Source organism: Labrus mixtus, chromosome 2 (assembly GCF_963584025.1).
Source record: "Labrus mixtus chromosome 2, fLabMix1.1, whole genome shotgun sequence".
In the NCBI taxonomy this organism is placed as follows: Eukaryota; Metazoa; Chordata; class Actinopteri; order Labriformes; family Labridae; genus Labrus; species Labrus mixtus.
In genome coordinates, this window is record NC_083613.1 from 12,535,996 (window position 1) to 12,553,158 (window position 17,163).

The window sequence follows — 17,163 nt, forward strand, 5'->3', positions numbered from 1 at the left end:
TACCTGTCCTCTCTCACATTTTAATAATTACGGGGAACATTTCGATTTTGTCCAAACCTCCACACTGTGAGATTAATCAGGAGACGGCACATTGAGACCAGTTTTACCTTTTTCTGACTCGTCTTTCACAACAGAATTTAATCAAATCTCTAACAACATCAGGGCTGCTCTTGTCCATCCATCTGGTATGTTTACCGCTTTTCCCATTCGGGGTCGCGGGGGCTGGAGCCGATCTCAGCTGTCATAATACGAGAGGCGGGGTTACACCCTGGACTGATCGCCTGTCAATCACAGGGCTGACATACAACCAGCCACACTCACATTCAAATTTAGAGTCAACAATGAACGAGCATGTCTGGGCTTTCTAGAAGTTTTGAAAAGGATTCTTTTAGGGATCGTTTTCTGCGTTTACGCAGTAGAATAATTGTTTTAAAAATGTTTACGCTCCAGGCTATTCTGAACGGCATCGACAGCATCAACAAAGTCCTCGAGCATTTCCGTCGGAAGGGCATCAACCAGCACGTCATCAATGGTTACCACGGCATCGTCATGAATAACTTTGAGTGTGAGCCCGCCTTTTACACCTGCGTGGAGGTGACAGCGGGTACCAGGTGAGGGATGCTTTTTATATGTTCACTGTCAGCTCCCCGGGATGTTGTTGATTAGAATATTAATAAATATTTGCATTAAAGGCTTTATATGTGATTGTTTGATCCAGCAGATGTCGCCCTTGAGCGCCAGCATGACACCAAAACAACTCTCGCTGCATTGTTGTGTTAGCATGATAATGCTAGTGATCTTTATTATGCTCGTATCTTCACACTGCATGTAAATTTACCTGAAATTACCGTGATCTAGAAACACAGTTAAGCAGTGAGTACAGTATGTTATTCTTCTTTTCTCTAGTCCCTCAATTAAACAACTTTTATACATGAGGGGATGAGCCGGCCGGCCGGCCATCCTGGCAATGTAAACAAACTGAAGATAGGACTCTGAAAAATTGGGAAGCATCACAGACAGTGGGACTCGGGTGTTACACCCATTGTAGACAGTCATGACTCACAGAGTTATTTACAGAGGATATACTTGATTTCTATTATATTTAAGTGTGAAAAATAAAAAACAATACTCCAAAGGTGAGAGTACATTTAAAAAACAAAACAAAAGATGACGATAACATGCAGTGTAAGATTTGTTTGATGGTTAACCACGTGAGGTTAAAGCAGACGACAGGAAGTCTCACTTCATATCATTACCCTGCTAACTTAGCACGCGTCGTCGTGATGAAACCAGAGCGGAGAAGATGATCTTTATGTCCAGACAAGCGTATAATAAAATAACGGTGACTTGAGATTTGCTCCCTTTAAGTTTTGTGGAAGGAGGACGCTTCAGAGATCTGATGGCGTTTGTCGAGTCCGGGGGCTAATTATCATCACGGCTTTGAGAGAGGACACACTGTGACCACAGAGTCACATGTTACCATCACTGCTCATGTCATTCAGAACTGAGATTTAAAGATGCTTTAATGTTTCTAGGCTGTTCTACCACATTGTGGAGACCGATGAAGTCAGCACAAAAATACTGATGGAGTTCAACAAAATGAATCTGCCTGGAGAAGTGACGTTCCTGCCCCTGAGCAAACTGGACGTCAGGGACACGGCCTACCCAGAGACCAACGTAAGACGCACGCTTATCGCATCGGGTGTTTTCGATGACTGACATCTTTTTTATCATTATGAGGTTTGTGTTTTATACCCTTATCCTTTTTTCCCCCCATCAGGACGCTATCCCCATGATAAGCAAGCTGCGCTACAGCACCAACTTTGACAAAGCCTTCAAGCACGTGTTTGGAAAGACGCTGATCTGTCGCAGCATGGAGGTGTCCACTCAGCTGGCCAGAGCTTTCACCATGGACTGTATCACTCTGGAGGGTAAGTCCACCTGTGATTCCCAACACTCTTCATATCAAAACCACAAGATTAGAAAAGCCCCGTGGCAACTTTAACTGGAATCAATAAAACAGAGTATGAGACGGAGCCATTCATAAAAGCCCCGTTTCCACCAAGCGGCCCGGTTCAGTACGGCCCTACTTTTTGCTGCCCTTCTGTTCGGGTTCAAAGCGTACTAATCCAACACTACAGGGTCGAGCTAGACACGGTGCAGTCCGTTGATTGGTCGAAAGAATTGTCACTTCCTGTGCAACAGCGGCAATAAAGGACAAGGCCTGTGGATTTCGAGACGACCTCTGAGGTGCAGACCTCTGCTGGACGTCCTCCGTCGTTGCACTTTGTGGACTGTGTTGCCGTCTTTTTCCTCGTTGGATTTATTGGCGGGCTACACTGTGTCGCGCTGCTAGAGAGATCGGGGTTTACCGTACCAAACTGTACTGAATCAAACTGGACCGCTTGTTGGAAATAAGGCTAAAAAGAACAAACTGTTTTTTCCGGCTTCGGGAGACGTAAGAGGTGTTCAGCCTGTCTGTATCTGACGCTCAGTGTGACCTTCTGCCCCTCGCCGGAAAATCAGAGGTTTAGAAGCCTCTCCTGATGACGCACTGAATCAGGATCTTTGTCTTGACTCTACACCTGAACCTTGTTGATCTTCTATTTCATTGTACTTCCAGTCCTGCTGAAAACCTTTTAATGTCTTACATGTTACATGGCACATTGTGTTGTGACCTTCCAGGTGACCAGGTGAGCCACCGTGGAGCTCTGACAGGAGGCTACTACGACACCAGGAAGTCTCGGCTGGAGCTGCAGAAAGACATGAGGAAGGCTGAAGAGGAGCTGGGGGAGCTGGAGGCCAAGCTTAACGAGAACCTGCGCAGGAACATTGAACATATCCTTTCTTTTTGTATGAGAACATGTTGGCTTCTCTTCATTATCACAGCATGGTATTTAAAAGATTGCTGTTGCTAGATTTGTGCGAGAGTTAAAATGTGGGCGTTGTGCCGGACTTTTGGTGCTCAACCTTCGTTCTGACTCTCACCTGTGGTCATGAGCTTTGGGTAGAGACTGAAAGAATAAGATCGTAGATACAAGCGTCTGAAATGAGTTTCCTCTGGAGTCTCTGAGCTCAGCCTTAGAGATTGGGCGAGGAGCTCAGGCATTCGGGGGGAGCTCGGAGTAGAGTCACTCCTTCGCATCTAAAGGAGCCAGTTGAGGTGGTTCAGGTGATTAGGATCCTCCTGGACACCTCCCATTGGATGTTTTCTGGGCTCGGCCAACTGCGAGGAGACCTCAATGGAGGGATTATATATCCAGTCTGGACTGGGACCGCCTCAGAATCCCCCACAGGAGCTGGAAAACGTTGCTGGGGAGAGGGAAGTCTGGGTTGACTTACAGCGCTTGCTATCACCGAGACCTGACCTTGGATAAGAGGAAGGAAACAGACGGATGGATGCCTGTCTGACTGACAAATGAAAACCCAAAGGTTCAAGAAGTCTTACTCATTCTCCTGCGGTCAGAGTTTAGAGACAAGTTGTTTACTCAGAAGTGACTCATGCAGCATCTTGAAAGGCTTCACCAAATGATCAGCTTTTCTCATTCTGGGGAGAAATATGGATTAAAACCAAATCTAGATATTTTCACGAGTGCATATGTGAAAACGGCTTTAGCCTGTCGTTAGGTTCACCGAGTTAGGGTGAGACAGCATGGAGACCGCCATCGATAAGACTACAAAGCCCCCCTGCAAGAACGGAGGGGTGATGTCACTCAGGCTTCGTGCTTTAACTTTTACAGCCGCTGCTTCAAACTCTATGATTATAAAAAAAGAAAGACAGCCCCCGCACTGACACCTTTTCAATTGAATTAATCAGCCGCTGCTCCGTGTTAGAAAGCCTTCCCTCTTGTCTGTGAGCTCTTTTGAAAGAAGTTATATCACCCGTTAGTGCAGCCCTCACTCGATAACAGAGGGACGTCACCTGTATTGAAAATGTGGATTCAATCCATCTGGGTTATGTAGCCAACTCCACCAGCAGGAAGCTGATTAGGATGCAATGAGGGTGTGTAAGCAGGTCAAGAAGGATTAGTGTACGTTAGGTCATATCAGCCAGAGCCTTGACACGCAGCTGTGAGGGCCAAGCATGCGGATCAACCAGGATTTGTGTGTGCATGTACTATACGTTTATGGAAATGGTCACTTCCGCCCAGGTATGATTATCCGTTTGTTTTTGCACACCTGGGTTTTTTCAGTATTGTGTGTGTGTGCACCTGGTGATTACGTACATGTGTGAGTAGGCAGGGGATGACTGAAGTGATGACACGGCGATGTCACTCCTGCGGCGGTGAGTCAGAGAACACATCAATTATTTAAAAGCCTCTTGTTGTTTGCTGTCCACAAGCATGACCCTGATGCACCTAGCCCGTCCCTCCTCGTCAAAGCTGCCCTCTTCATTTAGCCGCCAGAGACGCGCCACAGTCAAAGTATTGAGGTCATGATGTAATGAGCTTCATCGTGAAAGCACCGCTGCCACCCTTACAGACTTCTTTGTATGGAGTGATTCTTCACTTGTCAGTTGTCATCACACAGATGAATGCAATATTTTTATATCTGGCCTGATTTCTCGTAAGCATGCAGAGAAGCCGGCCGTCCTTCAGGCCTCTTTGTAAACCAGCTGATTGATTGACTCGGGTGTTTATTGAGTCCTGTAAAACCTCAAAGGCCGAGAGGAGTGTTGTAGTCCTGGAGGATCGATAGGCCTGTCTGTTAACTTAGCTTAATGCTGACTTTGTGTAGCCCTCTTTGATCTTCTCCCTTGATATCACAGATGGTGCGGTCCCCCCTTCGAGGGCCAATCACACTATTGAAGCACTCTGTGTTATGCTAAAAATCCTACAAGCTGCCCTGTGACCTTTTAATATTTGCTAATGAGAGTTCACTCTTCATTTCTTCTCAGGGATGTGAGGACACACATACTTTAATTATCCCTCCAGTAGACTTTATCTTGGTACGCCCAGGTAGCCCATATTTACAGCCGTTTAAGCCCTCTGTTTTTGCACTTTCCTTTTTTTAAGTCTGTGCTGGATCGCCGTAGAAGATCGAAAAGCTCGTGGACAAAGTGATGTGATGTCTCCCCTTGGTTCCTTTTCTGACTTCCTGTCCGGGTTGATCTATTCTGTGCAGCTTGACGCGTGCTTGCAGCAGGCTCTTTTGCAAAGTACACTACCGGTGTGTATTTAGAAAGGAGCCGAGCAGAGGGGCGCTGCTGGCACGCTGACTGCGGCGCATGCTGTTGAAACACAATCCCTGACTAGAGTGGAAGTGAACGCCGCTGTATTGCACGTTGCTGAACGTGGCGTTCTATTTGAAAGTTGCGGGTTAAAGTTGACATGTTTCTAAAAGTATTTCAAGTAAGTGACGTTGTGCCTGATGAAAATTACGAGCTTTTAAAAGACTCAAAAAGGGAATACAAGACTAGAACATAATTATATCATGGAGTAGAAATGTTTATCAGAATGAGGAAATGAAATGTTTGATCCCCCACAGCCCCCTTACCTGCAAATATTCAAATATTTTGCCATCCCTGGTTCTGTTTTATGCTCGTTTGAAAGTAGTGTTTAATGTGAATGGCATCACAGCAGAGTGGACGTGGACAGCTCAGTGATCTCTCATAAACATCGTCGTAGACTTCCTTAATCCCCAACTCCACGTATCAACAACGAGATCGATCAGCTGATGAACCAGATGCAGCAGATCGAGACACAGCAGAGGAAGTTCAAAGCCTCCAGAGACAGCATCCTGTCGGAGATGAAGATGCTGAAGGAGAAAAGGCAACAGTCAGAGAAGACGTTCATGCCCAAGGTGTTTATAAACGTCTTTTACATTTTTTACACACAAGACACTGACGACACTCAATACAATGCTCATTGCTCACTGATTCACCCCTCCTCTTCTTCTTCAGCAACGCAGTCTTCAAAGTCTGGAGGCCAGCCTGCACGCCATGGAGTCCACCAGGGAGTCACTGAAGGCCGAGCTGGGAACGGATCTGCTCTCTCAGCTCAGCCTGGAGGACCAGAGGCGCGTCGATGACCTCAATGATGAGATCCGTCAACTCCAGCAGGTCAGCGGGAACGCTACACACAGACGCCATCTGTGTCTGTTATTCATTAACAGGCTCTGTTGAATAATTAGTCATATTTACAGACTTTTCTCATGATTGGGGGGTTTGTAGATGAACTGAGAGGACCCCCAGTGAGTCGTATTTGTCATGACTTTAATGTCGATGCTTTGACTTGCTGCTTGCAGTTATACTTTTTTAGATACAACAAAGTATTCAGAGTCGGAATACTTAGTAGTATTTGTATTTTTAAGCTGAAACATTTGGTGCGTACACATCCCTCTGCCTGCTTTTATTTCATTCCGAGAACATGATGGCGGTTACCTACACTTTGATATTACTTTGTCTCCCTGCCCTCTCCGCCTCCTGCTCCTGTATTCAAACCTGACTGAGGTGAGAGCAGCAGGCAGCAGCTGTGTGTGGGATGTTCCTGTGATCCAGCGTTGCCTCCTCTCTCTCTTTCACTGCCAGCTGCTCTCAGCTCTCTTCCCTCAATGAACTCAGCCATTCCTGCAAGCGTTGTGCAACAGCCCCGCCCACGCAACATGGAGCCTTTCATGTATAGTTCTGCTGCAGTGTTCATGTTTTTATCAATTCAATCGCCAGCTACATAACGCTCAATAAGGAATTATTCTTAGTGTATGTGCACACAGAGGTTATGGACACCATTTCTGGGAAGGCAAAGACTGACCAGCACTGCATCATTTCAAATGTAGCCTAGTTTGAAGGTAATTTCTAATTTAGGTCAGAAATTATGCTCTACTTAAGGTTGTGCACCTGCAATGCATAAGTTAAAGGTCCAATCAGTAAGATGTGTAGTGAGTGAAATGATAAAGTGACCTTACTATATAATCAGACATTAAGGAAACATTCTATAACCCTTTTCACACATACGGAAATCTCCTGAAAAACTCCGGAGATTTGGCTACCCGGAGGTTCTTTAGGCTATGTGTGAACGCAAACAGCCGCATTTTTCGCGCAGACTTTACTTACTGGTATCGTTTATCCGGCCAGACCCCTAGTATTTTATCCGCAGAATATCCGAGTGAGTTGATGTCTGAACGCGGCCGAATATACTCCGAGGTTTCAATTTCAGCCAATGAAAAGAGAGTGACGTTTATATAGTGACCGGCTCTGCACGCGACCACTACGATCTCCGTGCACGTCATTAAACGTCTGCATTATGTTTTCTGTTCGTCAGTATGTTGTTCTGCACTCTTTTGTGAATGTTGTCATTCCATTGGACTACACATAGCATTGATATAAAGGCAAATATTCTCATTATAACGTCGTGTAGCGGACTCTGTTGCTTCGGCCGCTACTTCCGCATTGTTTATTTACGTCACATCTTACGTCGGGAAATCCCCCCGCGCCCCCTCCCCTCTGACAGGGAAAGTCCCCCGCTCTGAGGAGCATATGTGAACGGCTAGTTCGGGAGAATCTCCGGAGAAGTCCTCCTGTAAATATCTAGATATTATCCGGAGTGCATATGTGAAAATGGCTTATGTTGAAGTGCTGGCTTCTCTGACAACAATGCAGCAGCCAGTATGTCCTCCTTCTAACTTTAGATTCTGGTCCTGAATGCTCTGGATTTGTTTGGACCAGAGAAGGTAGGTGCTTTTAAGGCACCCCCACACGGCCGTTTTGGACACCCCTCGGTTTGCTAGATATGAGAGCAGTTATCAGGTCAAACCAACAGGTGTTGCAGTGATGGAAGCGGGCAAGAGAACTGGTTCAGATAGAAGTGATTGTACCCGACCTAAAAAGCCTCTGCATGTTTCTAATAAGCTCCACGAGCAGAAACGTGCTCAAACTAGGATCAATATTGGAGATGCTTTTGAAAAATGGAGAGAGGTTAGAACACAGAAAGGCTTACAGACCGATGCAGAGCTGGCTAAACACTGAAGCTTCAGTGTCCATCACATGGTGACCTGCGTGAGCATCGACTCTAGAGAGGAGGGGAGACAGCTCTCTACAGTGTTTAGAATTAAGACTGCAGTACCCATTTTAAACACTAGGTGGTAGATGAATTACATTTTGGTGTGGCCCCAACACTTGTTACATGACACGTTATCTTCTGTTTCAAACAGAGCTAACTTACACTTACTTAAACATACATAACAAGATGTTGGGAGTATACTAACGACACTTTTGTTTGCTTACCCCTCTTTCCACCCACAGGACAACAGACAGTTGTTGAACGAGAGGATCAAGCTGGAAGGCATCATGACCCGAGTGGAAACGTACCTCAACGAGAACTTACGGAAGCGTCTCGACCAAGTGGAGCAGGTACGCTGTTCCTTTATATTGGAGTCTTGAATGGCATGCTTCGATTTTTTTAGAGAATGGTATTTTTATTAGTGTGAACGTCTTGTCTGATGTGGCCTTGTTTGCATCGACACAGGAGCTGAACGAGCTGCGAGAGACGGAGGGAGGCACGGTGCTTACAGCCACCACGTCTGAGCTGGACGGCATCAACAAGCGTGTGAAAGACACTCTGGCCCGATCCGAAGGTACACATTGTTCTAAAGACACAACAACCGCAACCTGCTACAAAGATTAAATCCAGGGAACATTTTAGAGTCGTGATGTTTTCTCAGAGAGTTTTCACACCTACGGCTCGTCTGCTTTGTTTCAATTCAAATGATAAAATGACACATCCGGTCGCTTTCTGTTCACACTGCAATATTGTGAAGCGGGTCAAAGCACACACCGACGCAGGGACATGCAATCTAAAGTCACACTTTGCCTTGGGGGACGCTTTCAAGATGCTAGTTAGCTCGCTAACCTACCAGCCAACAAAAAAAAAAAAAGAGCTTTTCTAATTTATTTTTGATCGAGCCCTATTTTTGCAATCAGTTGGAAATCTACATTGAGAAAAAACAGACTGTCCTCTGTGTGTTTCCAGACCACCAGCAGCAAAGCTATGGATTCACAGTTTGAATAATATGTTTCACTGCTGCACAGTTCTCTAAATGTTCCAGCCGCTCTGTGACTCAGACGAGGCTGAGAGCATGCGGTTGTCAGAAACACTTGTTCCTGAATAATTCACTCTGATTCATATATTACTTGGATTATTGGAGACATGTTCACAACATTACCTTTTTGAAGAAGGCATCACATTCTGCCCTTTGTTTTAGAACTCTTTCATGTTGGATTGGTATTCATGCCTCCTTGAACAATCTGTTAAAAGACAAAAGAAAATCAAAGGGGGAGATTAAGCGTCCACATTAGGAGGGTGTTGACAGAAACAAGGTGGACGCTGACTATAAATGTAGGAGCCTCGATGATCGTAGGGAGTGCTGGCTGCCCCCGCAAGGTTTTAAACAAGAGAATCCTTTTGTGCATGTGCAAAGGGCGATTGGCCTTGTCTGTAACGTGTCTGCACTAATGTCTCATCATTATAACCCATCACCATGTCTTTTCCAGATCTGGATACTCTTGTGGACAAGACGGAGGGGGAGATAAAGGACCACATAAAGAGCATGGAGCGCTGGAAGAACATCGAGAAGGAGCAGAACGACGCCATCAACCACGACACCAAGGAGCTGGAGAAGATGACCAACAGGCAGGGCATGCTGCTGAAGAAGAAAGAGGAGTGCATGAAGAAGATCAGAGAGCTGGGCTCGCTGCCTCAGGAGGCCTTCGAGAAGTACCAGACACTCACACTTAAACAGGTACACACACACACACACACACACACACACACACACATAGCAGAACGCCACTTTCTGCCACGACGGTATCGAGACCCGTTTGTTTTGGCAACCTTACATCCCTATAATGTTGGACAAAGGAAATGAGTGACGCGATGATGAGAGTTTGTGCCTTCATATCAATCCTACATGTAATTGGACGTCCACACAGTACCAACAGATGAGTGGTTTACACATACTGGCGAGCAAAAAAGAAAGTATGAAGCAGGTTTGTTACGTGCTCAGAGGTTATGCCTGATGCCTGACACTCACCAGTCACAGGACATAAACGTCATCACGCCGACTGCCCGCTTTGGATGAAGTTTCCTGAATACGCAGAAACTGAACCAGTAGACTGGAAGGAAAATTTCCACTGTTTGTTTGCATGTGCAACTCACCCCGATAATGACGGGAAATTATCCCGTTTTGTGTATGTGAGAAAACTCGATTAGAGTCGTGCTTCAGTCCGCCAGATTGAATATACATTTTGCTGTTTCTGGTCGTGTAGGTGTTATCTCCGTCCCTCTCACTGCAAATGAATGCACTGTTAACCTGCAGGGATGTTTTTTTCTGTCCACTGTTATTTGTGGGCATTATTTTTTTTAATTATTTTATTTTTTGTACTTTATTTTTCCAAAAGTAAAACACCAATGTGACATAGCAAAAAGACATACGTAAAGCATACTATAAAAACAAAACAATCAAACAAACCAGTAACATCAAAACAGCAGTTCAAATTCATATGTCATGGGTATGTAAACCATCCCACTTAAAAAATAATAACACTAGTATAGATCATATTTGTTATGTTTTGTAAACAGTCGACTATCAGTTACTTTTTGCTAGTATTTCTTGTATTTCTAAATATTCTTTCTCAATGAATTATGTATGAATGAATCATGTATTATGTCTAAGACATTTCATTTGACTGTTTATCTAACATGATTTTTTTACTTCCTTGCTTCATACTGTATCTACTTGAACTTAATCTCAAGTTATCGGTCCCAGTTGTGGAACCGGGGTTCGAACTATGGGCAGCAGGGTTTTTGTTTTGTCTTGTGTGTTTGTTTGTTTATTTGTTGATGCTTATTTATATACTAGTATTTGTGGGCATTAGCGGTGAAACGGATCAGCCATTATCTGTGACAAGTTGGAATCAGCCCCCACGGTTCAGGCCGCACGTGATTCTCAGATTCTGGTATGATCAACTCTAGCGCTGTGAAACAAAGGCAGTGTGTTGTGCCAAGTCAATCCGCTATACAAAGGAAGACGTTACTTTACATTATATATTTCTCACCGACAGAAACGGGTCATACAGCGTGAAATTTCAAACACTACTTTATCTTTTCTGCGTTGTCTCTCAACCCGTCTGCTGTCATGCCGACATCAGCTGGTGGCTGCACGTGACAACAATCAGTAGCATCAGGTTAGCAACCTATTAGCCTGCTGTTGTCTGTTGCTGTTAACTTAAACAAAATCTGTTACAGAGCGCTGGGTTCACTCCAAAATCTTAAGATGTCGTTTCTAAACGCACGTCGATTATTTTGTCTGACTCTGCGCTGCAGCCCGTACAGAGACATGCACACTTCCGCTATATGACCGGTGTGTTTTTTGGTCAAAAATCTGTGATCCGATCTGAACTGTGGGATTTGTGATCTGTAACAACAAAAGTGGGCATGCAGCGTTGTTGTTTCTTTGTAGGTCTGTTTTTTTTGTGAGCTGAAAATGTCTGCGGCTGAAATCGAGGTCACAGTAAGCATTCGAAACCGACATTAAAATAGTAGGATTACATATTTAAAACCCGAACAAAGAAAGAAACTGAAGCTGAGTGGAGCTGCAGGAGGGCGATAATACTCGGACGAATTTTCACGACAGGCTTTTACATCACACATTACAAACAGTCATTTGAGGAATTGAGCAAAAGATAATGCAGCTCTGAGCCTGTCGAGGTGATAAGTGCTCTGAAGGAAAATTGTTAAAGTGCTAGAGGTTAAGAAAGCTGTCTCCAAGCCCACTTTGACCTTTTGGTTAGCGTGGCACTAAAGACATAACAGCAGCAGCTCTAACAATAGCTCAGTAGGTCTTCTGAAGGTCAATTCTTCTGTGTATCCCATCGTACAGTCTGAGTCAAACTGAGGAGTGGGAACACACACACACACACACACACACACACACACACACACACACACACACACACAGACCCAGGTCTATAAACCTTGAGGCCGTCACATCCCTCCCACTCACAGTGACTCAGACACCAGTTAGTGCCCTGTGTCCGGGCAGCTCCCTCTGGGTGCAGACTGTGAGCTGCAGGGACTTGGTTGCATCTTTCATAAGTGTCTGAGAATGCACTGTGTGTGTGTGTGTGTGTGTGTGTGCGCATGCGTGTGTGTGCGCATGCGTGTGTGTCACCCCCCCCTACCACCTCCTCGGCAGCGCTGAAAATAGCCCTCACACTTTCTCATAAACACTCCACATACTTAATCTTTCTCCACGGGTCTCTGCTCGGAGGGGCAAGACGCTGCCAGTGATTGCAGAAGTGGATGAGAGGGTCGTGTAATAATGCCTCTCGCTCATGTTTCCTAGGCCATTAGAGATCCAGACGGATGGATTTATAGTTTGAGAGTTTGGAGAGTGCGTGTCGCCTTTGAGCCAGGCTGAGCTCGCTCTTAATCACGTCATGCCATCTTCAGGCACAAACAGATTCTGGCAGAGTATTCATAGAGACTTGTTCTGGTGTGTATAATGGATCTGAATTTATGTCCCTTACGAAGCCCACTCTGCTTCTGTGAGCAGCAGAACTTTGCATATCTGGTGGGAGGATTATGTGCGGCAAGTTAATGATGACAAAGATGATTATCTTTTTTTTTAATGTACCCTAAAATTACTCACTTTTATTACCTAGTTTTTAATCTCAAAGGTGGGCTGCGTCCTACAGACCGGTACTAAATGCTGAGACATGCACCGTCATGACCGCAAATGCAGCCGGCACCATCATCCACCGCACTCAACATGACGTGATTGACACTTAGCCCTGTTTTACTGTGTTTTGCACAAGGGGCTGCCTCAGTATGCAAAGCATTCTGGGATACGTAGCAACACAGACGACGCTGGAAGCTTCACAGGGTCAGAAACGTTTTCACTCACTGACCAAGGTAGATAAAAAAAAAACCTCACCACCTGGTGTGTACCTGACTCGGTCCGCATGGCGCACTGATCAGCTATGTTCTGTTGCACTAAAGACTAAACAGGTGTGCGAAGTGGCGTGCGTTCGTGCAGCAATGTATGTTGGTGTGTCTCAGCGTGCTGACGCGATGGTCGACAGCGGAGGAGCAGGGAGAAGGAGCTGCAGCTACATCAAAATCAAACACTTTTTATGAGTTTCAAAATAAATGATTAATTTTCTTTGTTAGAATTCTGACTCCTCTTGTGTTTTGCCGTGACCCACTAGCCGGATTATGACAATAGGGTGGTTGTTGGTTGATTATTTTTGTCCAATAAATGTGAACAAATATTTTTAATGACAAGAATTTTAAAAAATTGCATGCAACTAAAACATTGTTCCACTTCACCACCGCTGCTACAACTCCAACCTAACCACCGTGTGCCTAATAGATCTGTGAAATGTACTCGCCAAACATAAAATCTGCCCACATTTGACCTTTGATGGGTGTTAATCTCAGACTCGGGTCATGGTCATGCATTTAAAGAAAGGGTGGTATACTGTTCAGTAAGTAAAGCTTGTGGAGTGCTGCAGAGGAGGTGGGCCGAGAGACTCTCATGCTGTGGGTTTCTACTTCACGATCGTCAACACGACCTGATCTGAGAGCTCGAGTAGCATGCAAGTAGCTCGCAGGATTACAACTCCACCTGGTGGAAACAGACGGTACTAAAAGAGCTATACAGCTGCACACTAACTGGCTGTTGTGGACTCCACACAGGAAGACTGTTTTAATGAGATGATGGTGATGTAATCGTTCCTCTCTTCTTCTTCTTCTTTTCAAACTCTCACAGTTGTTCCGGAAACTGGAGCAGTGCAACACGGAGCTGAAGAAGTACAGCCACGTCAACAAGAAAGCTCTGGACCAGTTTGTCAACTTCTCCGAGCAGAAGGAAAAGCTGATCAAGCGTCAGGAGGAGCTGGACCGCGGCTACAAATCCATCATGGAGCTCATGAACGTCCTGGAGCTGCGCAAGTACGAGGCCATCCAGCTCACCTTCAAACAGGTACGTGTCTCGTCAAGAGTGTCCACGCGGGGACGTGTACGCTCTGACATCACTCAGATAAATTAAGTATTTCTGATTCTTGTTGACGTTGTTCCTTACCGGCCCTCCTCAGGTGTCGAAGAACTTCAGTGAGGTTTTCCAGAAGTTGGTGCCGGGTGGCAAAGCTACGCTGGTGATGAAGAAGGGCGACGCTGAAGGCAGCCAATCTCAGGATGAGGGCGAGGGCGGCGGCGACAGCGAGAGAGGCTCGGGTTCACAGAGCAGCGTTCCCTCGGTGGACCAGTTCACAGGAGTCGGCATTCGGGTAAGCGTCCAATCGAGTATTTATTTAACCCATTCTAACCACGACATAACGACTCTGTCACACTGGACCCTCGGGATGTGATAGATTTCCTTTAGTTTGGTCTGGAAACATTTCAATCTGTATTTCCCGAGAACACTTCCTTAGAGATCTGAAGCATCCTCACCGAGAAGAACCAAGGTGAGACCGGTCATGGGCTCATCATCAGAGCTGTCACAGCAGCCTCCAGAAGCATCCAGCTCATCTGTTGGATCGTCTCTCTTCTCTGATAGGAGAGTCACAGCTAAACACAGAATTCCTGTACATTAAACACTTACAGATTATATCTGGCTTCATTTTAAAAGATGACTCCCACCCCTTAAATAATGAATTCCAGCTCCTCCCGTCAGGATGACGGTATAAAGTACCACCCTGCAAAACAAAGAGATACTATACCAGCTTTGTCCCAGCAGCCATCAGTGATGAATAAGACATAATGCAGAAGCAACATTCTTTTGGAGCTTTTTTAGTTTATTTATTGATCGCTGCACGTTTTATCTTGTCTTTCTTTCTCTTGTTTTTACTAATGGCTCATTTCTACCTTGCTTTTACTCACCATGTTTTATTGATCGTGGTAAAATCATGTTCTTATCTTGCTTTTACTTTACCTGACTGATAGTCTCATTTTTATAAATAATTATTATTATTATTATTATTAATCCCACAAGGGGAAATTTGTTTTTTACACTCTGTCTAGTAAACATGCTACGCAAACATAGGCCGAAATACACACACATGCACAAACAGGATCCTCTGGACATGCACTAATGGAGAGGTCTCAGAGTGAGGTGGCTGCACACAGTTGTTTTTATTTGTCTTATTCTTACTTTGTCTGTGTTTCTTTACTGACGGGCTTGTCACTTTATCATGTTTTGTCCTGTGCTGTCATTTTGTGTGTAAAAAGAAGCCGACTCAGGCTGCAGACCAAATGTACCTACGGGTACAAATAAAGTTACCTTACCTTCTCGGAACAGAGAATCTAAGTAAGCGTGCGTGCGTGTGTGTGCGTGCTCGAGGTTTAATGACTCCGCCACCCTCTCCCTCTGTAGGTGTCGTTCACGGGGAAGCAGGGAGAGATGAGAGAGATGCAGCAGCTGTCTGGAGGTCAGAAGTCTCTGGTGGCTCTGGCCCTGATCTTCGCCATCCAAAAGTGTGACCCCGCCCCTTTCTACCTGTTTGATGAGATCGACCAGGCCCTCGACGCCCAGCACAGGAAAGCTGTCTCAGGTAACGTGCTGCTTTGAAGACATTCACAGAGCGAGTAACCGTAACGCCGTTTGTATCAGACGCACTTTTAAAACCTTTATTTTTTAATCTAGAAAGTGCACTGCGTCCTTTTTACTGCTGCGACCGATATACCAGAATAAACTGCTGACACGCGCCGCCATTACTGCGAGTGCAGCCGCCACCATCACACACTGCACGCCACCTGATGTGATTAAAACTTCACCACCATTTAGTGTGTATTGCAAGCTCTCCTGGGAAACATAACAATGCTACTTTTAACGTCTTCTCTCCCTCATTAGGTCATAATCATTAAGTAAACTGTTCAGTAAATAAACCGTGTGGAGCGCTGGTTTGATTAAAGACTCCTCAATTGGGGCGCTGGTGACGCAGTGGTTAGTGCGCGCGCCCCATGTTTGGAGGCTGTAGTCCTCCAAGCGGGCGGCCCAGGTTTGAATCCCACCTGTGGCTCCTTTCCTGCATGTCATTCCTCACTCTCACTCCCTGATTTCTTACTCTATCCTTTCTCTCCATTAAAGGCACAAAACACCCAAAAAAGAAAGAACTCCTCAATTAAAGTCAACGAGTGACCAGCAGAGTCGGGCAGCACGACTCACTGGGACAAACTCAACATGGTGAAAACACATTCAAGAATTCAGTGAAATGTAAAGACTGTTCCGCAAGGCCATGCAATAAACACTCAAATTACTGATACACATAAATACAGTAATATAGAAATATAATGTAAAATTAATAAAGAAATATTTGAATATACAAAATATAGAATAATGTAAACAGTGTAAAGTGTCTAGGGTGTCAAAGTGCAGATTGGAATGTGTGGTGTGTATGCATCATGTAGTCACACATCGTACTAAAAGAGCTTGGGGCGCTTGGGCTTGGGTTCGAATTCGACCTTTAGCCCCTTTTTCCTGCATGTTGTTCCCTTACTTTCTCTACGGTTTCTGACTAACACTAAAATAAAAAGACATCAAAATAAATCTTGATAAACGGCTACACAGCCAGGGCTCCCACGCGTCCTGGGAAACCTGGAAACAGTTGACCATATTTCCAGTCATGGACAAAACCTGGAAAATGAGAGAAGGTGCTAAATGTCCCGGACAGTTTTAACCTTTTTGTCTCTCTGGGAGACCCCTAAAAACCGACTGCGTCTTACTCACCAGTGTGACTTATATTCCAGGCTTTACAGTTAGCGACTTGTTTCCTTGGCAGTAAGAAAAGCTGCACAGTGTTGATGCTTCATGACTCCTCTTTCAGCCTTTGTAAAGCTCCAATCACATCTCTGCGTTGTGTTCATTTCAGACATGATCGTGGAGCTGGCCGGTCACGCTCAGTTCATCACTACGACCTTCAGGCCTGAGCTGCTCGAGTCCGCCGACAAGTTCTACGGTGTCAAGTTCAGAAACAAGGTGAGGCGTGCTGAGGGGGCAAGATTCAGGATCATAAAAGTTTAATGATCTGCACACAGGGTGGGAGGAATCTGAGCAGCGGGACTGAGATTCACAGAGATCGGACACGAAAGCTTTCGATATAACCCAAACTGCGTGCAGTGTTCCCATAAAGAAAGGAGCGATTACGACCTCTTCCTGTTTGTTACTTCA

The 17,163-nt window shown here is 45.2% G+C and overlaps 1 protein-coding gene across 1 annotated transcript in view; it reads left to right on the plus strand.

The window, feature by feature from the left end:
• Positions 1–17,163, plus strand: part of smc3 (structural maintenance of chromosomes 3) — a 33,432-nt gene that overhangs the window by 14,832 nt on the left and 1,437 nt on the right. Inside the window, exons 16-28 of the mRNA XM_061064996.1 lie at positions 451–611; positions 1,536–1,677; positions 1,781–1,931; positions 2,686–2,838; positions 5,651–5,802; positions 5,903–6,061; positions 8,240–8,347; positions 8,463–8,571; positions 9,488–9,735; positions 13,768–13,980; positions 14,093–14,284; positions 15,370–15,547; positions 16,865–16,971. Coding sequence (XP_060920979.1) covers positions 451–611; positions 1,536–1,677; positions 1,781–1,931; positions 2,686–2,838; positions 5,651–5,802; positions 5,903–6,061; positions 8,240–8,347; positions 8,463–8,571; positions 9,488–9,735; positions 13,768–13,980; positions 14,093–14,284; positions 15,370–15,547; positions 16,865–16,971 — 2,073 coding nt within the window. The remainder of the gene's footprint in view (positions 1–450; positions 612–1,535; positions 1,678–1,780; positions 1,932–2,685; positions 2,839–5,650; positions 5,803–5,902; positions 6,062–8,239; positions 8,348–8,462; positions 8,572–9,487; positions 9,736–13,767; positions 13,981–14,092; positions 14,285–15,369; positions 15,548–16,864; positions 16,972–17,163) is intronic.